Source organism: Ictalurus furcatus, chromosome 15 (genome assembly GCF_023375685.1).
Source record: "Ictalurus furcatus strain D&B chromosome 15, Billie_1.0, whole genome shotgun sequence".
NCBI lineage: Eukaryota > Metazoa > Chordata > Actinopteri > Siluriformes > Ictaluridae > Ictalurus > Ictalurus furcatus.
The window spans coordinates 15,839,436-15,856,477 of NC_071269.1; the positions used below are offsets into that span (position 1 = coordinate 15,839,436).

General features: G+C 38.7%; 2 protein-coding genes across 4 annotated transcripts; both read left to right on the plus strand.

Moving 5' to 3' along the window:
• Positions 1-3,807: 3,807 nt before the first annotated feature.
• si:dkey-32e6.3 (uncharacterized) lies at positions 3,808-9,557 on the plus strand. Its single transcript, XM_053644049.1, has 5 exons — positions 3,808-4,540; positions 5,019-5,413; positions 5,502-5,662; positions 7,659-7,791; positions 7,890-9,557. The coding sequence occupies exons 1-5, from the start codon at positions 4,276-4,278 to the stop codon at positions 8,064-8,066; spliced, it is 1,131 nt and encodes a 376-aa protein (XP_053500024.1). The 5' UTR covers positions 3,808-4,275; the 3' UTR covers positions 8,067-9,557.
• A 120-nt stretch (positions 9,558-9,677) lies between these two features.
• Positions 9,678-16,659, plus strand: lrrc23 (leucine rich repeat containing 23). Of its 3 annotated transcripts, none has more exons than XM_053644051.1 (8): positions 9,678-10,200; positions 10,341-10,456; positions 12,115-12,224; positions 12,362-12,624; positions 12,976-13,106; positions 13,194-13,330; positions 14,324-14,528; positions 14,682-16,659. In XM_053644051.1, exons 2-8 carry the CDS (start codon positions 10,376-10,378, stop codon positions 14,715-14,717), a joined length of 963 nt encoding a protein of 320 aa, XP_053500026.1. In that variant the 5' UTR covers positions 9,678-10,200; positions 10,341-10,375; the 3' UTR covers positions 14,718-16,659. The 3 variants fall into 3 exon arrangements, with proteins under 3 accessions (XP_053500026.1, XP_053500025.1, XP_053500028.1); XM_053644050.1 differs by having other exon boundaries at positions 9,678-10,170; XM_053644053.1 differs by having other exon boundaries at positions 9,678-10,170; positions 10,362-10,456.
• Positions 16,660-17,042: the final 383 nt, after the last annotated feature.

Genomic DNA, 17,042 nt, shown 5'->3' on the forward strand with positions numbered 1-17,042 from the left:
TTTTTGGGTTTTTTTTTTTTTCTTTCCATTTTCATCGGTTAGCTTTGGATAAGGTGAACAAGTTGGCGGTACATCATTGCATTACCTTTTGATAACGAAATGGAAAAGAGTATTACACAACTATATTCCCGCTCCTGTCGTGGTCTTTGATTCTGGTTCATGTATATACAGTATAAAACCGATTTCCATGTCGACACCAACAAATACATGTAAATAAAGAACAGCCATAAACCTTTCACTTGCCTTTTATACTAAAACAAGTGTTCTCAGATATGATTTGCTGGACTCCTGATTGTACGTGTTCAGGTCAATCAAAAATAACAATAAACAAGTCTCTTCATAATCTGTTTAATTGTGCAACACTGTCGCTCTTCGTCATTTCTTTTCAGTTTCTTTTCTTCTTCGCTCCAAACAATATATTAATTAGATGTTTGCTGACTAATTATGATAATTGTCCATTCTTAAGCTTACAATGGTGTTATAATAACACGTATACTGTCAAAAACAGACATTTACTAACACAGAATGACTAGTAGTGGAGGACACTTTCTGATATCAAAACTCCACAGAAAAGTCTTCATTTCACTGGTTTTGTCCGCTTGTGACCTGCAGTTCTTTTGAAACTTAGATTTGTAGAAGGCTTTATCACAATTACATTGTCATACACTCACTGTCCACGTTATTATTTATATACCTGCGCATTCATACAGTTCTCTAATCAGCCAGTCATGTGGCAGCAGTGCAATTCAAAAAAAAAATCATTCTGATACAGGTCAAGAGCAGCCGTTAATGTTCACATCAAACAGCAGAATGGAGAAAAGTGTGATCTCTTTGACGTTGATTGTGGCATGGATGTTGGTATCTGATTTAAGTATTGGTTTGAGTATTGCTGAGTACTGCTTTTTTGCTCACCACAGTTAAGAGTGCTTCTTTGAGTTACTATATCATATATATATATAATGGCCAAAAGTATGTGGACACCAGACTATCACACCCATATATGGTTGGTCCCAAACTGGCAAACGTGCAATTGCTAGAATGTATTTATATGCAGTAGTATTACACTTTCCCTTATTACACTGGAACTAAGAGGCCCAAAACTTTCCAGCAATGGCCTTCTGTTCACTAAATGTACTGTATAATGTAAGATGTCTCCATTTAAACCTGTTGTACATTTCTCAATAGGATTTCTGCAGCCTGTTATTTCAGGATTAATATTGATATTTGAGTATGCCACATCACTAGAATGGATTAAATTGCTTCCTGTTATGGCCCATGCATTCTCTAGACTCTGTCTTGTATTGTTAGTTTCGAATTCGAATAGTCTCTTTCATTTGCCTTTTACTTTTGCTGGTGGGAGTTGTGGTGGCAATAGGCTGAGAAAATCAGTCCATTCCAGATCAGTCCCAAGTCAACTGTGAGAGATAATCTCTCCTTAAACTTAAATTTTCTAGAATCTTCTGCTGGGTGTGTGGCCATCCCTTCTGGACCACTTTTATGATCAGTTTTAACTGGTGATCCTCCACCAGCTTCTGTTTTTTGTATTGCTGCCATTTTTATTAGATATTATTCACTTAGTTTACAAATGTCCGGTGTAAGGAATCTATTTCATGCTATGGTGGTGGGTTTAAAAAAAAAAAAGTTTTATGTTCTTACTTCTCAGCCTGTATCAGAATATAGGAATGCCGTTCAGTGTTCATGCCCTACACTAAAATTTCATTCATTCAATTCAATAAAATTGCATTTGTATAGTGATTTGAGCAATAGACATTATCATGCTGCAGCTGTACGGAACTTTGCATGAAGATTTGTAATTAAATACTTAATGAACAAGCCAGAGGCGACAGTGGCAAGTAGTGAAATTAGTAATTTATACTCTTCAACTTTTATACTATGAAAACTGTACCAAGTGTATTGAAAGAATGTTTCTTATGAGCTTCATAGTGTTTATGATTACAGCAGCAGTTCTTTGGTGTGCAATCTTTAGGGTATCCATGTGGGAACATCCACAGCAGTGGATAGTGAGGACAGTAAAGAGTGCATAGCTACTAAGTGTGCCTATGTATGTGTACCAGATAAAAATAGCCAATGAGTATAGACCCCAGGTAGCAGAAGTAGCAGCAATTTCCACTAGTTTTCTACTGTATTAGCCACAGATTTTTTTTTATTATCACCTGCTCTAATTAGCTTAGCTAACCTAAAGCTTTAAAATGGCACCACCACTGTGCATGACATGTTGTATCAACCTCTTGAGTCTTTTAGTCTTAGCCAATTATGTCTTTCGTTAGCCATACTATGTTTTTATTATTGTAGTAGTGTTGTTGTTGTTGTTGTTATTATTATTATTATTATTAGTTATTATTATTATTATTATTATTATTATATTATCCTGTGTGCGCAGAGTTTGCATGTTCTCTCTGTAATCCAGGGGTTTCCTCCCCCAGTCCAAAGACATGCGTTGTAGGCTGATTGGCATTTCCAGATTGTCTGTAGTGTGTGAATGTGTGTGTGATTATTCCCTGCGATGGGTTGGCACCTGTCCAGGGTGTCCCCTGACTTGCCCTGATACTGCTCTGCCACCAGGAGACGTTGTTGAACGGTGGTACCAGGCTGACGACCCTATGCAGCTGAACTATGCCATATGGAATCGGTGGCACTGAGCATGCATTAACGGTGCCAGTGGGGCTGGTCACTGGGAAGGTCTCTATGGCTCTGGGTGTTTTAAGCAAGCATGCCTGAGCGGTATTAGGTGTAACAGGAGGAAACTATATGGCACCAGTGGGTTCCTGAGCATGCATTAATGGTGCCAGTGGGGCTTGCTACAGCTTAGTCACTGGGGAGGTCTGTATGGTTTTAGTTGTGTTAGGTATGGTTGCAAGGTTGTAGGAAGAGCAGTAATCCTATGGACACCAGAGGAGGTGAGACAGGCAGTAATGCCATATCAGGTCAACATCTGCCTGTATAATGAATGTTCACATGACCAGCCAAACAGGCTAATAACTTTACGTACTGAGTACTTATTTTCATCTCATGTCAGATTTTTAGTTTCTAAGAAACTACTTTTTATTATTAAACCAATTTTGGAATTGGATTTTGTATTGATTATCTTGGTTATTGCAATTAAAATTATGTTTACAAATGAAGATTAAAAGCATTTGTTTAGGGAAACTGGATAGCTTAAGTGGTAGTTTGGATATGTTGCAATTATGTAACAAAAATATAATAATGCCATATTATATTGCATGTTCACCCTGTGCTGCGGGGGTTTCCTCCGGGTACTCCGGTTTCTTCCCCGTTCCAAAGACATGCACTGTAGGCTGATTGGCATTTCCAAAGTATACGTAGTGTATGAATGGGTTTGTGAATGTGTGTATGATTGCCCTGCGATGGAGTGGCACCCTGTCTAGAGTATACCCAGCCTTATGCCCCATGCTCCCTTGGATAAGCTCCAGGTAGGATAAGCAGTATAGAAAATGGATGGATGGCTGGCTGGATGGATTTTTCAAGAAAGCAAAAAGTCGAGGAAGTTTATCCCACCATACTTTATACTATTCGTAATAACAGATTTTTCTTTTTAATTATGCCCTTTATATTATGATAAAAGCTCATACTGCAAGTTTTGCGTCGCAATCGCACGTTATAAACCTGACTCGGCCTGTATGCCGTTGCGCTGTACGCATGCGTGGTGCAGAACCATCCCACCATCCTCCTCGCTCGATTTAAACTGCGCGTGCGCCGCGCAGATCTGTCAGGGTCACGCGGATCGGGTAGCCACAGTACCTCAGTGACGAACAGAAACACGGAAGTGGTTCAGTGTCATGCCGGTGCTCTGAATGCCGGTGTCTGAGTGTGGGTTTTATTTATTTAGCGTCGTGCTGATGAATAATTCATATTTAATATAACCAGCAAGCGTAAACACAAACAAGGCGAGTGGAGAGAAATGCGGTTTTATTCGGTGACATAACACTTACATAGCCTTTATGTTTTGAACCTTACTTCACTTCTTTCTATGATAGCTATGCTAGCTGTTTAGCCCGAGAATTCTTTTGCGGCTAAACTCATCTCTTTATGTGTAGTCAAGTCCATATTTGCTCACCAGATCCGCCTCAGCTGTATGTCTGTTTATGTCACAGGATTACTCCAAGCTTGTTAAAGAAATATCCAGTACAGCCTGTTGGCTTTATCTGACACTTGTAAGTTGTTTTTCTTCACAATGAAAATCTCCGTTTAGCTCAGCTCTCAGGGAGATGGGGAAGGAGTGATTATTGTTACACCATGTCTGGCTCACAAAACTCTTGTGAAACACCCAAGCCCAGCAATGATTACAGAACTAATGGAGGGATAGCAGAGGAGAACTCAGACAGTGAGGAACATCCTTCTTTATCAGCTTCACAACTGTTGTCACTTCAGAAAAAGAAAATAGTCCTTCACATCGATCTGAACAACACCATCCTCGTGTCTGATGCTGTTACAAAACAAGGGACGGCTGCTGCTCTTGAGTACTTTTTGTCCACTGTGACCTGGGGACGGATGGCAAAAGGTGAGATGGACATTAGTTGTTGTTGAAATCTGAGCTCTTTGTTGGACACAGCTGGGAAATATGATATCAACATTGTGATAAACTGTCACCATGCACTTTTCTGAGGTATCAAATGGCAAATTCTGTGTGGAAGCAGCTGGATGTGAAAATTTGGTTCTTACTCTTTAAAAAAAAAAAAGAGAGAGAGCATGAGAAAGAAAGAAAAATGTTACTATTTTACCAATTTAAAAAATAATAATAATTTCTCACCCAACTAGCAGTAAACATCCTGACAACAACATTGTGTAATTTGCCACCTTAAATATTCCCAGAGATATTTGTCATATTTGTTTCGTGTTATTTACATAAATAAAAAAGCAACAGGAAGTTTTGAATTTTATTTAACATTTTGTCCTTCAATGTCAATGGGTTTATTTACTAGTTGGAAAAATATTGGATGAGTTTTTGTCATAATCTGATTGTTTTGTACATGTCACAGGAAAATGGGAGTGGATGTGTGAGTCTCCATCTCTCCTCCCACCGTGTGAGGGTGCTGTGAGTTACTACTCTCAGTTTGGTAGAGTAGTAGGTTTCACCAAAGCTGGGCCAGGCAGGTGTTTCCGGAAGGTTTTTGAGGAACATCTCGAACTGCTGCGCTGGCCTTCTGACCTGCCTGCACACAAAGAGCTCTCTGTAAAAGGAGAAGATGGTAAGCTGTACCACTGGATCCTCCCCTCTTTCTTCCAGCTGCTGCAGGATCTGGCCTCACAAGGGATCGAGTTTTCCATCTTCTTCCGCACGTTTGGCACAGATCTTCCACGTCTGTTGATGGTCGTTCAGCGAGCGCTTGAGCATGGCACCCATCCACTCTTCCCTGTACTTCCACAACTGAAGGTACATCCATTCAAATACAAAGAACTTAACCTTAATAAATGACTCATTCTCAAAGTAAAACTCAAGCTGAATATTTTGCTGCTTGTAGCTAAGTGTGGACACAACACCAGGTCAGATCAGATGCAACACTAAGGGTGTGATTCTGATTCATGGAGAGACGCGCATATCCACACAGGACGGGGAACGGAGTCTGTACCGGTACTTAAGCTCCTCACATGGTCTGGGTGGCTTCCAGGACCACTTCAACTGGTGAGGATCCAATGATATGTAACCTAAGCTCCATCTTGGTTAGCTACACTTATTGTGGTCTGAGTTTTTCCAACATAAATTGGAACTGTTGAAAGCCTAAAGTTTTGTAACAGCAAGGCCAATTCTATTTTTTTTTTTTTTGGTTACAAACTGAACACATTTAGGTCAGAGATCAATAGATGAATAAGAGATGACAGATCAGAATTTCAGCTTTCATTTCCTCATACAGCTAGATGTCTTAAACAACTTAGAACAAGGCACATTTTGTTTGAACTCACCCATTTTTCAAGTGATCAAAAATATTGGAACATGTAACTGACCAGTGTTTCTTGTTGCCCGGGCGTGCCCTGTTAGATTGATTGTTTAAACATTTAATAGCTCTGAACCTCTATGCTTGGTTTGAGGCCTGAGTTTCGGGGGGGGGTTCTGTATAAATTCTAAATGCAGATATTCTAAATACAGAGATGAGACACAAAAGGTTGGTTGTGGAACCAGGTTTAACCTCTACCAAAGTACTGGAAAGGTCAAAGTGTGGAGAAAGAAAGGATCTGCTCCTGATCCAAAACATCCAATAATAACAGTTAGTGACATCATTAACATCCTCCAAAGGGCAGGGTTGAAGGCATCACAAGCCACTATTAGAAAAAGACTTTGAGAGTAGAGATTGCGGCCATACCACAAGATGCAAAACCAGCCGGATTGGAATTCGCAAAGAAATACAGAGATGTGCCACAAAAGTTCTGGAACCAAGATTAACATCTATAAAGTGATGGAAAGGCCAAAGTGTGGAGAAAAAATGGATCTGCTCATGATCCAACACATAGATGCTCATCTATGAAAGATGGTGGAGGTAGTGTCATGGCTTGGGCTTGCATGGCTGCTTCTGGAACAGGCTCACTAATCTGCACTGATGATGTGACTCATGATAGTAACAGCAGAATGAATTCAGAAGTTTACGGAAACATTCTGTCTGCCAATTTACACAGAATTACATCTTATTGGGTGGAACTTCATCATGCAGCAAGACAATGATCCAAAACACACTGCCAACACAACAAAGGACTTTATCAGGGGAAAAAAGTGAAAGTACTTAGACTGGCCAAGTTAATTACCAGACCTTAACCCAACTGAGTATGTATTTCAACTCCTGAAGAGGAAAAATAAACAACAACTGAAAGAAGCTATGGTACAAGCCTAGAAAGCATTACAAAAGAAGAACGCAACAGTTTGGTGATGTCACTGGATTGCCGGCATGATGCAATTATTGTAAGCAAGGGATATCCAACTAAATATTTACTTTAAGACACTCTGTTCCAATACTTGTGCTCATCTAAAACAAATTGGTAGTCTGCCACCAAAGGTTACATGTTCTAATTTGTTTAACAACTGAAATTCTGATCTATCGTCTCATTCATCTTTTGATCTCAATCCCAAACGTCTTCAGTGCATAGCAAAAACAAATGAATTGGTCTGAGAAATGTTAGCAGTGTCAGCTTGGTCTGTGAATTCTGGCTCTAACAGTTCACCCTAACCCTCAGCTACATCAGTCAGTACTTAATAATTTGTCTCAACTAGAGATGTGTGCAGGACTTTTTTTTTTTTTTAAAATCCCTCTTGTGTTTGTACCTTGCTACGATATTGTATAACAAATTTAGTTGGTTCTGTATCCTAAAATATAGACAAAATACTGGCCTAAATTATACCACCACAACCCTGACCAGGGAGTTACAAAGGAGCATCACTCAGCACCACACACTCATGTTAATGAATGTGGTCTTTCTTTGTCCCTTCATATCTGAATGTTTACTCACACCTGCATGAAAGTAAAAACCTCACATCTCTAGTCTTGACCAGATATCCTATGAGCATGAATTATGTGTTCATTCTGAATAATGTATCCATATTTGGTTAGGTCCCTACTATGGGGCAAAGTAGATCCTTCAGGTAAATAATTTCTGTACCAGGACCGAACTGCTCGTAATCATCATCTTAACAGGTGGGCACGAAACACATACACCATTATGGGAGGAAAGCCACTGTGGATTGACCCATTTGACTCCACAATCCAACACATCTTTATTGATGACAACATCCGCCAAAACAATGATGACACTATTGTGCATCCTAAGGTCAGTGGAAAAACCCCTGGTAATTTTTTTTGTCCCACTAAATGCCCCAATGCTAATGCAGCTAAAGCAACTGTTTGTAATCCATCATGCTGCTGTAGGTATTTCTGGATCCTGAGAGCTCCGAGACCCGCACAGCCTCCATTTCAGAGCTGTATGACCTGTGCCTGATTCAAACCGACCTCCTCAGAGCCATTTCTGAGCCCCGCTACTTCACCCAGCGCATTCAGATCTGCATGGAGAACTATGAGAGGAACCTTAGGCAGCAACTCGGCTAGATTCCACATGCCATGAATCACTATGGAGTTTCATTGATTTTGATTTTGATTCGTGCATTTGGGCCATGTTTTCATTAATGAAAAGCAGTGTAGGATGCTATATTTTCTAAAGGTGTGCTCACATCTGCTAACAACCACTTGAGAGTATTAGCACCATCTGTGTGTCACCTTTAAAGGTGCAGATTTGAAGTGTTTGTAGACCTGTGCTAATAACAGTATGATTTCAAACATAGCTTAGGAAACACTGATTTGCAGTATAGCTATAGAATGGATCTGGGTAGTTTCTTGGTTTCAGGCTTAAATAAATGACAGCTTGCAACACAAACACAGTTTCTGCAGCGTGCATAAGGTTGGTTGGGACAAAAGGGTAGGCACACACTAGCAGGTAAAAACTGACATGCAACAAGTAAATTTATATGCAACTGCACAACATGGAGACATGCTTCTGACAATAGTGGCAAATCGAGGTGCGCCGTTTGATTTCAGATTTTCCTAATTGTATGCAAATATGATGTGGTAAAGTGATGACTCCAAACAGTTGTCTCCAGTAAATTCTTAAGACACATGTTGTCCAGTGTCCCTCGAAATCCTCTCGCTTTTGTTCCAAGCTGCGTTTAGTTTTGACTCTGTTGCATTTGGCATGCAAGAATTGGAAGTAAACAGGAGTCTTAGTATGTCCTTGGTTTTACTTAAACAGTACAATGCACCTTAAACAGTAACAGTTATGTGTATAAATTGTGCAGTAGACTGTATACATTTTGGCTGCTACCATCTCATATCAGAACTTAAAACTGCTAGACAGAATACTGCTGCGAGAGACAACAGTAGAGACAATATATGTGATGTTCGCTACTTGTTGCTTCAAGTACCAAAATAAATAATTCACAATATTTTATTTTAAAAAAAAAAGATCATGATGCAACATACCTCTATTAATATACTAGTACTGAGATTATTCAGATGTTGTTCAGTTCTATGCAGTTAATGCTACATTTCTCTGTAATGCAGAACTTCGAGTTGTGTCTGTGGAGAAGCTTTTCCTGACATTAGATTACTCAGGGATTGTGATGTTACTGGGTATTTTTCTATGATTATAACATTATACAGGTATTTACACTTGGTCATTATCATCATACTTGATTTTTGGATGGTTTTCTTTGAAAATGTAGCTATAAAATCATGGTATTTTGAGCAGCTGTATTGCTCAGGAGTGAACACATTATTTTAAAATGGTGTGTTGTTTTTTTTTTTGGTTTGTTTACATATATACATATATTCTGTTAGAATGATTTTTTTCCCCCCATTTGAAAAGTTAGGGGGTAAATAATGTCAGTGGAGAGTACTTATTATCCTACTGAAATCTGACACTGCATCATAAGTACTTATTTATTTATTTGTGTTGATATTATGTTATATTGGGTGATATAAATGCTATTTAGGTTTGTTTGTTTTTTATTGTTTTTAAGGTTATTATTAAAATAAATTGAATAACTAGGCTCTGGAGTTATAACAGGGTATAATGGGCTTATATTTGTAAGACCATTTATCAGTTATTGAATAGATTTATTTAAAAGAATATAAAAATATCAGAAGGATTTCTATTGTATGTAATATAAACAGTAACTTGTGGTCATCACATTACCACAGCTGTACACAGTGAAAGTCAAGAAGTACTTCTTCCAAAGCCCAAATATCCCATGTAAAAAACAAACAAACAAAAAAACACATCACATATTGTACAATTCTTAGGGAGAATATTAATATAGATGTCTATCCTATAGCATGCCAAAGCAAGTTTGAGTTACTAAAGATGAATGATAGTTTACTTCCCATGTACACAGTACGGACCATGACGATTTCAGAAATCGTGTATTGTATATAGTTTTATTAATGGCGGACATTCAAAAGCTGTCCCAATATATCTCAAATCACTTTGCTCTTTAGTAGTGTAGTATTTGGGCGTGGCTAATAAAATAGCGAATCAACGCCACATGTGTTAGTGAACTCGCGCAGGCTCGTCTGAGGGAGACTTTTGTTACCATAGTAACCACTATACACAACATGACAAGCAAGAGAGAAACGTTAACCGGAATAATTATAACAGGTAGAAAACCAGCACAGACTGAAAACCGCTGTAAATATCTGACAAATACTTTTTTTTATGGTATTTTCTCAAAAAAAGACTTAGCTGTATTAAGTGTTTTACAACTATCGAGCTCAGCTAATTGGTCAGTTATTAATAAATTAGTCTGGCTCTGGTGTTGTTATAAACAGATCGTTGATATTTTAATCAAGCCTGATTAGAAAAGATGTCAGTAATTGACGATGATGATGTGTCACTCGGGGATTCTGAGGAAAAGCCAGAATACACAGCGTCGAAACAGGACGAGGTAAGAACCATAGTTCATACATATATATATATACACAGTACTGTGAAACAGTAAGTATTTGCCCCCATTCTGATTTCTTCTGTTTTTGTGTACATCTAACTATACTTTAGTTTTAGATCTTCAAATTAAATACAACATAAAACAAAGGCAACCTGAGTAAACACACAATACCGTTTTTATTTATATATTTTTTTTATTGAAGCAAAAAAAATTATCCAACACCTATCACCCATGTGAAAAACTAATTGGCCCCTTAAACTTAAAAATGAGGTTGTGCTGCCTTTAGCAGAAATAACTGCAACCAAACGCTTCCGATAACTGGAGATCAGTCTTTCACTTACTTCTAGGACAAGGACTTACTCCTACGCTTTGGATCATTGTCTTGCTGCATAATCCAGTTGCACTTGAGTTTCAACTTACGGACATAAAACCAGACATTCTCCTTTAGGATTTTCTGGTAGAGAACAGAATTCATGTTTCCCCTCAAGTATTACAAGTTCCCCAGTCCCTGAAGCAGCAAAGCACCACCACCATGCTTGATCACACAAATGATGTTCTTTTTGTGGACTTTCTTGAGGATCATCAAGGTGTGTTTTGGCAAAAATCAGACAAGCCTTAATGTTCTTCTGGGTTAGCGTGGTTTTCACCTCGCCACTCTTCCATGGATGGCATTTTTGCCCAGTATCTTTCTGATAGTGGAGTCCTGCACAATGACCTTTTTTGATGCAAGGGAGGCCTGTAGTTCCTTTGATGTTGTCTTTGGCTCTTTTGTGACTTCCTGGATGAGTAGATGCTGTGTTCTTGGAAGATTTTTGGAAGGTTGCCATTTCTGGGAAGGTTCATTACTGTGCTGAGTTTTTCCATTTGGAGACAGTGGCTCTCACTGTGGTTCGTTGGAGTCCCAGAGCCTTTGAAATAGCTTTGTAACCCCAGACTGATGTATTTCAATCACCTTCTTCCTCATAATTTATGGAATTTCTTTCAATTTTGGCATAGTGTGTTACTGGGTAAGACCTTTTAAGCAACTTCATGCTGTTGAAAAAGTTCTGTTTAGGTGTTGATTGATGCAAGGAGCTGGCATCTAATTGTAGATTTGGAGACTTCAAAATGCTACCATTTTCTCCAAATCTCAAATCTTACCTCTCTAACAGTCTTCCTCACTGTGCACAGGAGCAAAATTGTTTTCAATTTCATTATTATTTCGCATTAAATATGGGCACTTCCAGATGTGTAGCTAGCTATTTGTATAGCCGTTGACTGATTTATGAAGGTCAATACATAGTAAAACAGGAAGTTGTGTATGACCACTTAAGAGTTCCTAAACACTTAGGTGACCTTTAAAAAAAAGTGAACTATGAACAGGAACATGTTTCAGTTACATTTTGTACATAACAATTTTTATGGGTACAATAATTGTGAATCATTGTTGTGCTACATTTTTGGTAAATAAATTTACTTGAATTAAATGTTTTTTCCCCCATAAAGTTCAGTGTGAGATTAAGGGTTTTTTTTTTTTTTACCCATCATTACCAATGGTGCCTGTTGCTGAATGTATGGACTCTTATACAAATGATATATAACCTTTTATTTGGTTATTGCTCAAACTGACTATAAACACTTTAACATATTTCTGCTTTTCCTTGTTTTGATGTTGTCAGATTGAGCCCTGTTCATTAACACAGGATATAATAGGACAGAATCTTTCCTTATTGTGCCGGACAGGTGATGGACTTTCTCATGCATTTGTCAGACTTGACCTACATAACAGGTATTTTTTCTTAATGAGTAAGCAAAACTGAAGTGAATGTGAATAGCACAAAGGTTTTCTTTTGGTTTGGTGTACTTGTGTTTTAGAGATAAACAAATACACTTAACTATCTATTGTCTTCATCTTTGCTTAATCAGGAATCTGGCAGATATTGTCATATTGAGTTCATTTGTCCATCTGCGTTTCCTGGACATCTCTTCCAACTACCTGACAGACCTTTCTCCACTGGCTACTCTGACCGAGCTGCTTTGGTTAAAGGCAGATACCAATCGGGTTCAGAGTGTTCGAGGTCAGTCACTCAGCCAGCTTCCTTATCTGCAGTGGCTCAGCCTCATGTCCAATCAGTTGAGTGACATGGAGGGCCTTGGTGGGCCTGCACTGGAGAACCTTGATCTTAGAGGTTAGTGGCACACCTTTGGGCAATACAGAAGTCTACATTTGGTTTACTTTTGATTAAGCTAGGGCGTGACGATATGCTGGTATGATGGTATACGGTGATAAGGAATTCATACATGTGCATACTGTTTATGCTGTGCTATACTGGGCCCTATAATGTTGCTTTAAATAAACTAAGGTAGACAGTCAATAGTTTGCCAAATACTTATGGGAAAAACTATGATATAAGATTGTACAGTTATCATACCATTTCTTGGTTGAGATTAAGCATTTCTGAATTCATTGAACTACAGAGAGATGATGAGGAGCAGAAATTGTCTGTGTTCTGTCAGCAATCATTAGTTCCCATTTTCAGGTAATACAATTCAGACAGTGTCTGGCCTTGATTATGACAAGCTGACCAATCTGGTGTCTCTGGAGCTAAGAGGAAACCTTTTAGAAACTACAGATGGTATTTACCTCCCCAACCTGCGTCGTCTTTACTTGGTAAGATGGTTATATTAGATGTTTGGTGAATGTCATAAGAAATCCATGATTATTGTTGTACTCTAAGCTTTTTCTGTAACTTTCTAGGCCCAGAATAAAATAAAACGATTAGAAGGTCTGGACAAACTGGAGCACCTAACAATCCTTCACCTTAGAGACAACCAACTAGAGACACTTGATGGAATCAATCCCAGTATGAAATCTCTGCAGTATCTTAATATCAGGTACTTGACAGACTGTGTGCTGTAGTACAGTGTACTAACATGAAAATGAAATACATTAATTATGCAGCCAAGTGCAAACTTTTGCATGAATTAGTACAATTATTTTTTTGTACTAAAAATGTTCCCATAATTTACAAACATGTCCAAAATGAATCTTAAAAATGACAAATCATATCAATATAATTGTCTGCATCTCCCTTTCTAAATGTTATATAAATATTCTTTAATGCTCCCAGCATGAGAGATGATGCTGCATCCCAACATGACCACCTTCTTTAAATCAGATCTGGAGATCAAGAAGGTCACAACGTTGGTTTTTGTTTTTGTTTTTTGTTTGTTGTTGTGTTTGTTTCCAAACAAATTTTCAGTGTATTTCTCCTTCTGTTTTGGATTGTTATCTTGTAACACTATGCATCTTGTAGCAGGATGCAGTACACCGCTCACATTTTAATTATCTTCTTTTTCATGGTTTCCAGAAACATTTGTTCCAAAAAACTAGGCTCGTCCTGAGCCGAGATATTGAGGTTTCCGTAAACAGTTGTATAACCGAAACTTGCTGTGTGCCATGACACATAGATGGCCGCCATAATTAAATCAAGTTTAAAAAAACCCAAAACAACACAACTACCAAACCCAAAAACTGGTAGCTTTGCAATGGCAATACATATCGGTAATCACTCAAAAAAAAAAATTTAATGGTCAAGCAATCTGTATTGGACCACTTGAGATGGAATGACCCCAAAAATGCTCAGAAGAAAAACTCCAGTTTCTGTAGTTGTTCCAGGTTCTATAAATGTGAGGAGAAAAACAAACGATGGTCCACAGCTAGACCAAGTAATACTTAAACAAAAGTGAGAGATCTGTCATGACCCTTTATGTGACATCAGTTTACCTGTTTTCCCTTAAAGGTGTCTCCATCTTGTTTAGCCTGTATACTTTAGCAACCTCTCTCTGTGTTTTTCTCTTCCTGTTCCTTCTCACTATCCCCCATAGAGGAAACCTGGTATCTTCCCAGCATGCATTAGAAAGTCTGATGGGTGTTGCTCGCACATTGCGGGTCCTGGTGTTGGCAGACAATCCTCTGTCACAGACAGATGATTACCGGCTCATTGTTATCTCACGCCTCCCTCTTCTGGAAAGACTAGACAAGGGTCATATCTCCCTTGTGGAGCAGGTTGAAGCTCAAGAAAGAATCAGGGTATAAACCTTTTCTACTGGTGATGTAATTACTTATGTTAATTTTCATAATGGTGTAGTGCACTGTATATTAATATCAGAGATAATTAGTGATCATCATATGAGTGACACTAAAGCTCAAATAATTTCATCATTGTGTCTTTTCTTATTTTAGGAATTCCAAAACTTCACAGAACAAGAAGACCATTAAACAGGACTATAGGGAGCAAAGCTACATTCATTTGTATTCAACTTCTGTTGCATAAGAAAGATGTTGAACATGGTTCAGTATATACAGTATCTCACAAGAGTGAGTACACTGCTCACATTTTTGTAAATATTTGATTATATCTTTTCATGTGACAAGACTGAAGAAATGACACTTTGCTACAATGTAAAGTAGTGAGTGTACAGCTTGTGTAACAGTGTAAATTTGCTGTCCCCTCAAAATAACTCAACACACAGCCATTAATGTCTAAACCGCTGGCAACAAAAGTGAGTACATCCCTAAGTGAAAATGTCCAAATTGGGCCCAAAGTGTCAATATTTTGTGTGGCCACCATTATTTTCCAGCACTGCCTTAACCCTCTTGGGCATGGAGTTCACTAGAGCTTCACAGGTTGCCACTGGAGTCCTCTTCCACTCCTCCACGACAACATCACAGAGCTGGTGGATGTTACAGACCTTGTGCTCCTCCACCTTCCATTTGAGGATGCCCCACAGATGCTCAATAGGGTTTAGGTCTGGAGACATGCTTGGCCAGTTCATCACCTTCACCCTCAGCTTCTTTAGCAAGGCAGTGGTCGTCTTGGAGGTGTGTTTGGGGTCATTATCATGCTGGAATACTGCCCTGCGGCCCAGTCTCCGAAGGGAGGGGATCATGCTCTGCTTCAGTATGTCACAGTACATGTTGGCATTCATGGTTCCCTCAATGAACTGTAGTTCCCCAGTGCCGGCAGCACTCATGCAGCCCCAGACCATGACACTCCCACCACCATGCTTGACTGTAGGCAAGACACACTTGTCTTTGTACTCCTCACCTGGTTGCCACCACACACGCTTGACACCATCTGAACCAAATAAGTTTATCTTGCTCTCATCAGACCACAGGACATGGTTCCAGTAATCCAAGTCCTTAGTCTGCTTGTCTTCAGCAAACTGTTTGCGGGCTTTCTTGTGCATCATCTTTAGAAGAGGCTTCCTTCTGGGACGACAGCCATGCAGACCAATTTGATGCAGTGTGCGGCGTATGGTCTGAGCACTGACAGGCTGACCCCCCCCCCCCAGCAGCAATGCTGGCAGCACTCATATGTCTATTTCCCAAAGACAATCTCTGGATATGACGCGGAGCACATGCACTCAACTCCTTTGGTCGACCATGGTGAGGCCTGTTCTGAGTGGAACCTGTCCTGTTAAACCGATGTATGGTCTTGGCCACCATGCTGCAGCTCAATGTCAGGGTCTTGGCAATCTTCTTATAGCCTAGGCCATCTTTATGTAGAGCAACAATTCTTTTTTTCAGATCCTCAGAGAGTTCTTTGCCATGAGGTACCATGTTGAACTTCCAGTGACCAGTATGAGGGAGTGTGAGAGCGATGACACCAAATTTAACACACCTGCTCCCCATTCACACCTGAGACCTTGTAACACTAACAAGTCACATGACACCGGGGAGGGAAAATGGCTAATTGGGACCAGTTTGGACATTTTCACTTAGGGGTGTACTCACTTTTGTTGCCAGCGGTTTAGACATTAATGGCTGTGTGTTGAGTTATTTTGAGGGGACAGCAAATATACACTGTTACACAAGCTGTACACTCACTACTTTACATTGTAGCAAAGTGTCATTTCTTCAGTGTTGTCACATGAAAAGATATAATCAAATATTTACGAAAATGTGAGGGGTGTACTCTCTTTTGTGAGATACTGTAAGTACTGATTTAAATCAATAATTTTAGGGGTGTCTTAGTTGTTGTTTTTTTAAAAAAAAAACAACAACAAAAAAACAAGTTCATTGTTTTATTTTATTACCTTTTCTGATTTGTGCCTTTTTAATAATTAAAGATGATTCATAACTTCTGTTTAGTGAACACAAAGTACATATGATATGATTAATAATCTATTAAAGATGATTCGTTACTTCAGTTGTTTGATATGTTGTCTGTTATGCTTTATTTAAGTCCTCAGTTAACCATCTGAAAGTAAATTTAAATCTGTGTATGTAAACTACAGTATTGTTACATCATTTACCAAAGTGCAAAAAATGTATCAACAACTTATTACATCTATTATCAAAGATGATTAATAATCTATTAAAGTTGATTCATAACTTAAGTTCTCCAATTTGTTGTCTCTTACCCTTTATACTCAGAGGCTTTAGTTAACTGTCCGATATCTAAAAATAAACTGAAATCTGTGTATGTAATCTGGACAGTAATATTACAGCGATTATCAAAATACACAAACTACACAATACATAACATATCTATGATCTAGCATTTCATTGTTTAATAATAATAATAATTATTATTATTAT

What these genes read in the sequence shown, in the direction of transcription:
- si:dkey-32e6.3 (XM_053644049.1), top strand. Translation starts at nt 4,276, where the DNA reads ATGTCTGGCTCACAAAACTCTTGTGAAACACCCAAGCCCAGCAATGAT. An exon ending in CTGGGGACGGATGGCAAAAG is followed by an intron (nt 4,541 to 5,018) that starts GTGAGATGGACA and finishes TACATGTCACAG; the next exon opens with GAAAATGGGAGTGGATGTGT. An exon ending in CTGTACTTCCACAACTGAAG is followed by an intron (nt 5,414 to 5,501) that starts GTACATCCATTC and finishes TGCTGCTTGTAG; the next exon opens with CTAAGTGTGGACACAACACC.
- lrrc23 (XM_053644051.1), top strand. Translation starts at nt 10,376, where the DNA reads ATGTCAGTAATTGACGATGATGATGTGTCACTCGGGGATTCTGAGGAA. An exon ending in ACCTGCGTCGTCTTTACTTG is followed by an intron (nt 13,107 to 13,193) that starts GTAAGATGGTTA and finishes GTAACTTTCTAG; the next exon opens with GCCCAGAATAAAATAAAACG. An exon ending in CTGCAGTATCTTAATATCAG is followed by an intron (nt 13,331 to 14,323) that starts GTACTTGACAGA and finishes TATCCCCCATAG; the next exon opens with AGGAAACCTGGTATCTTCCC.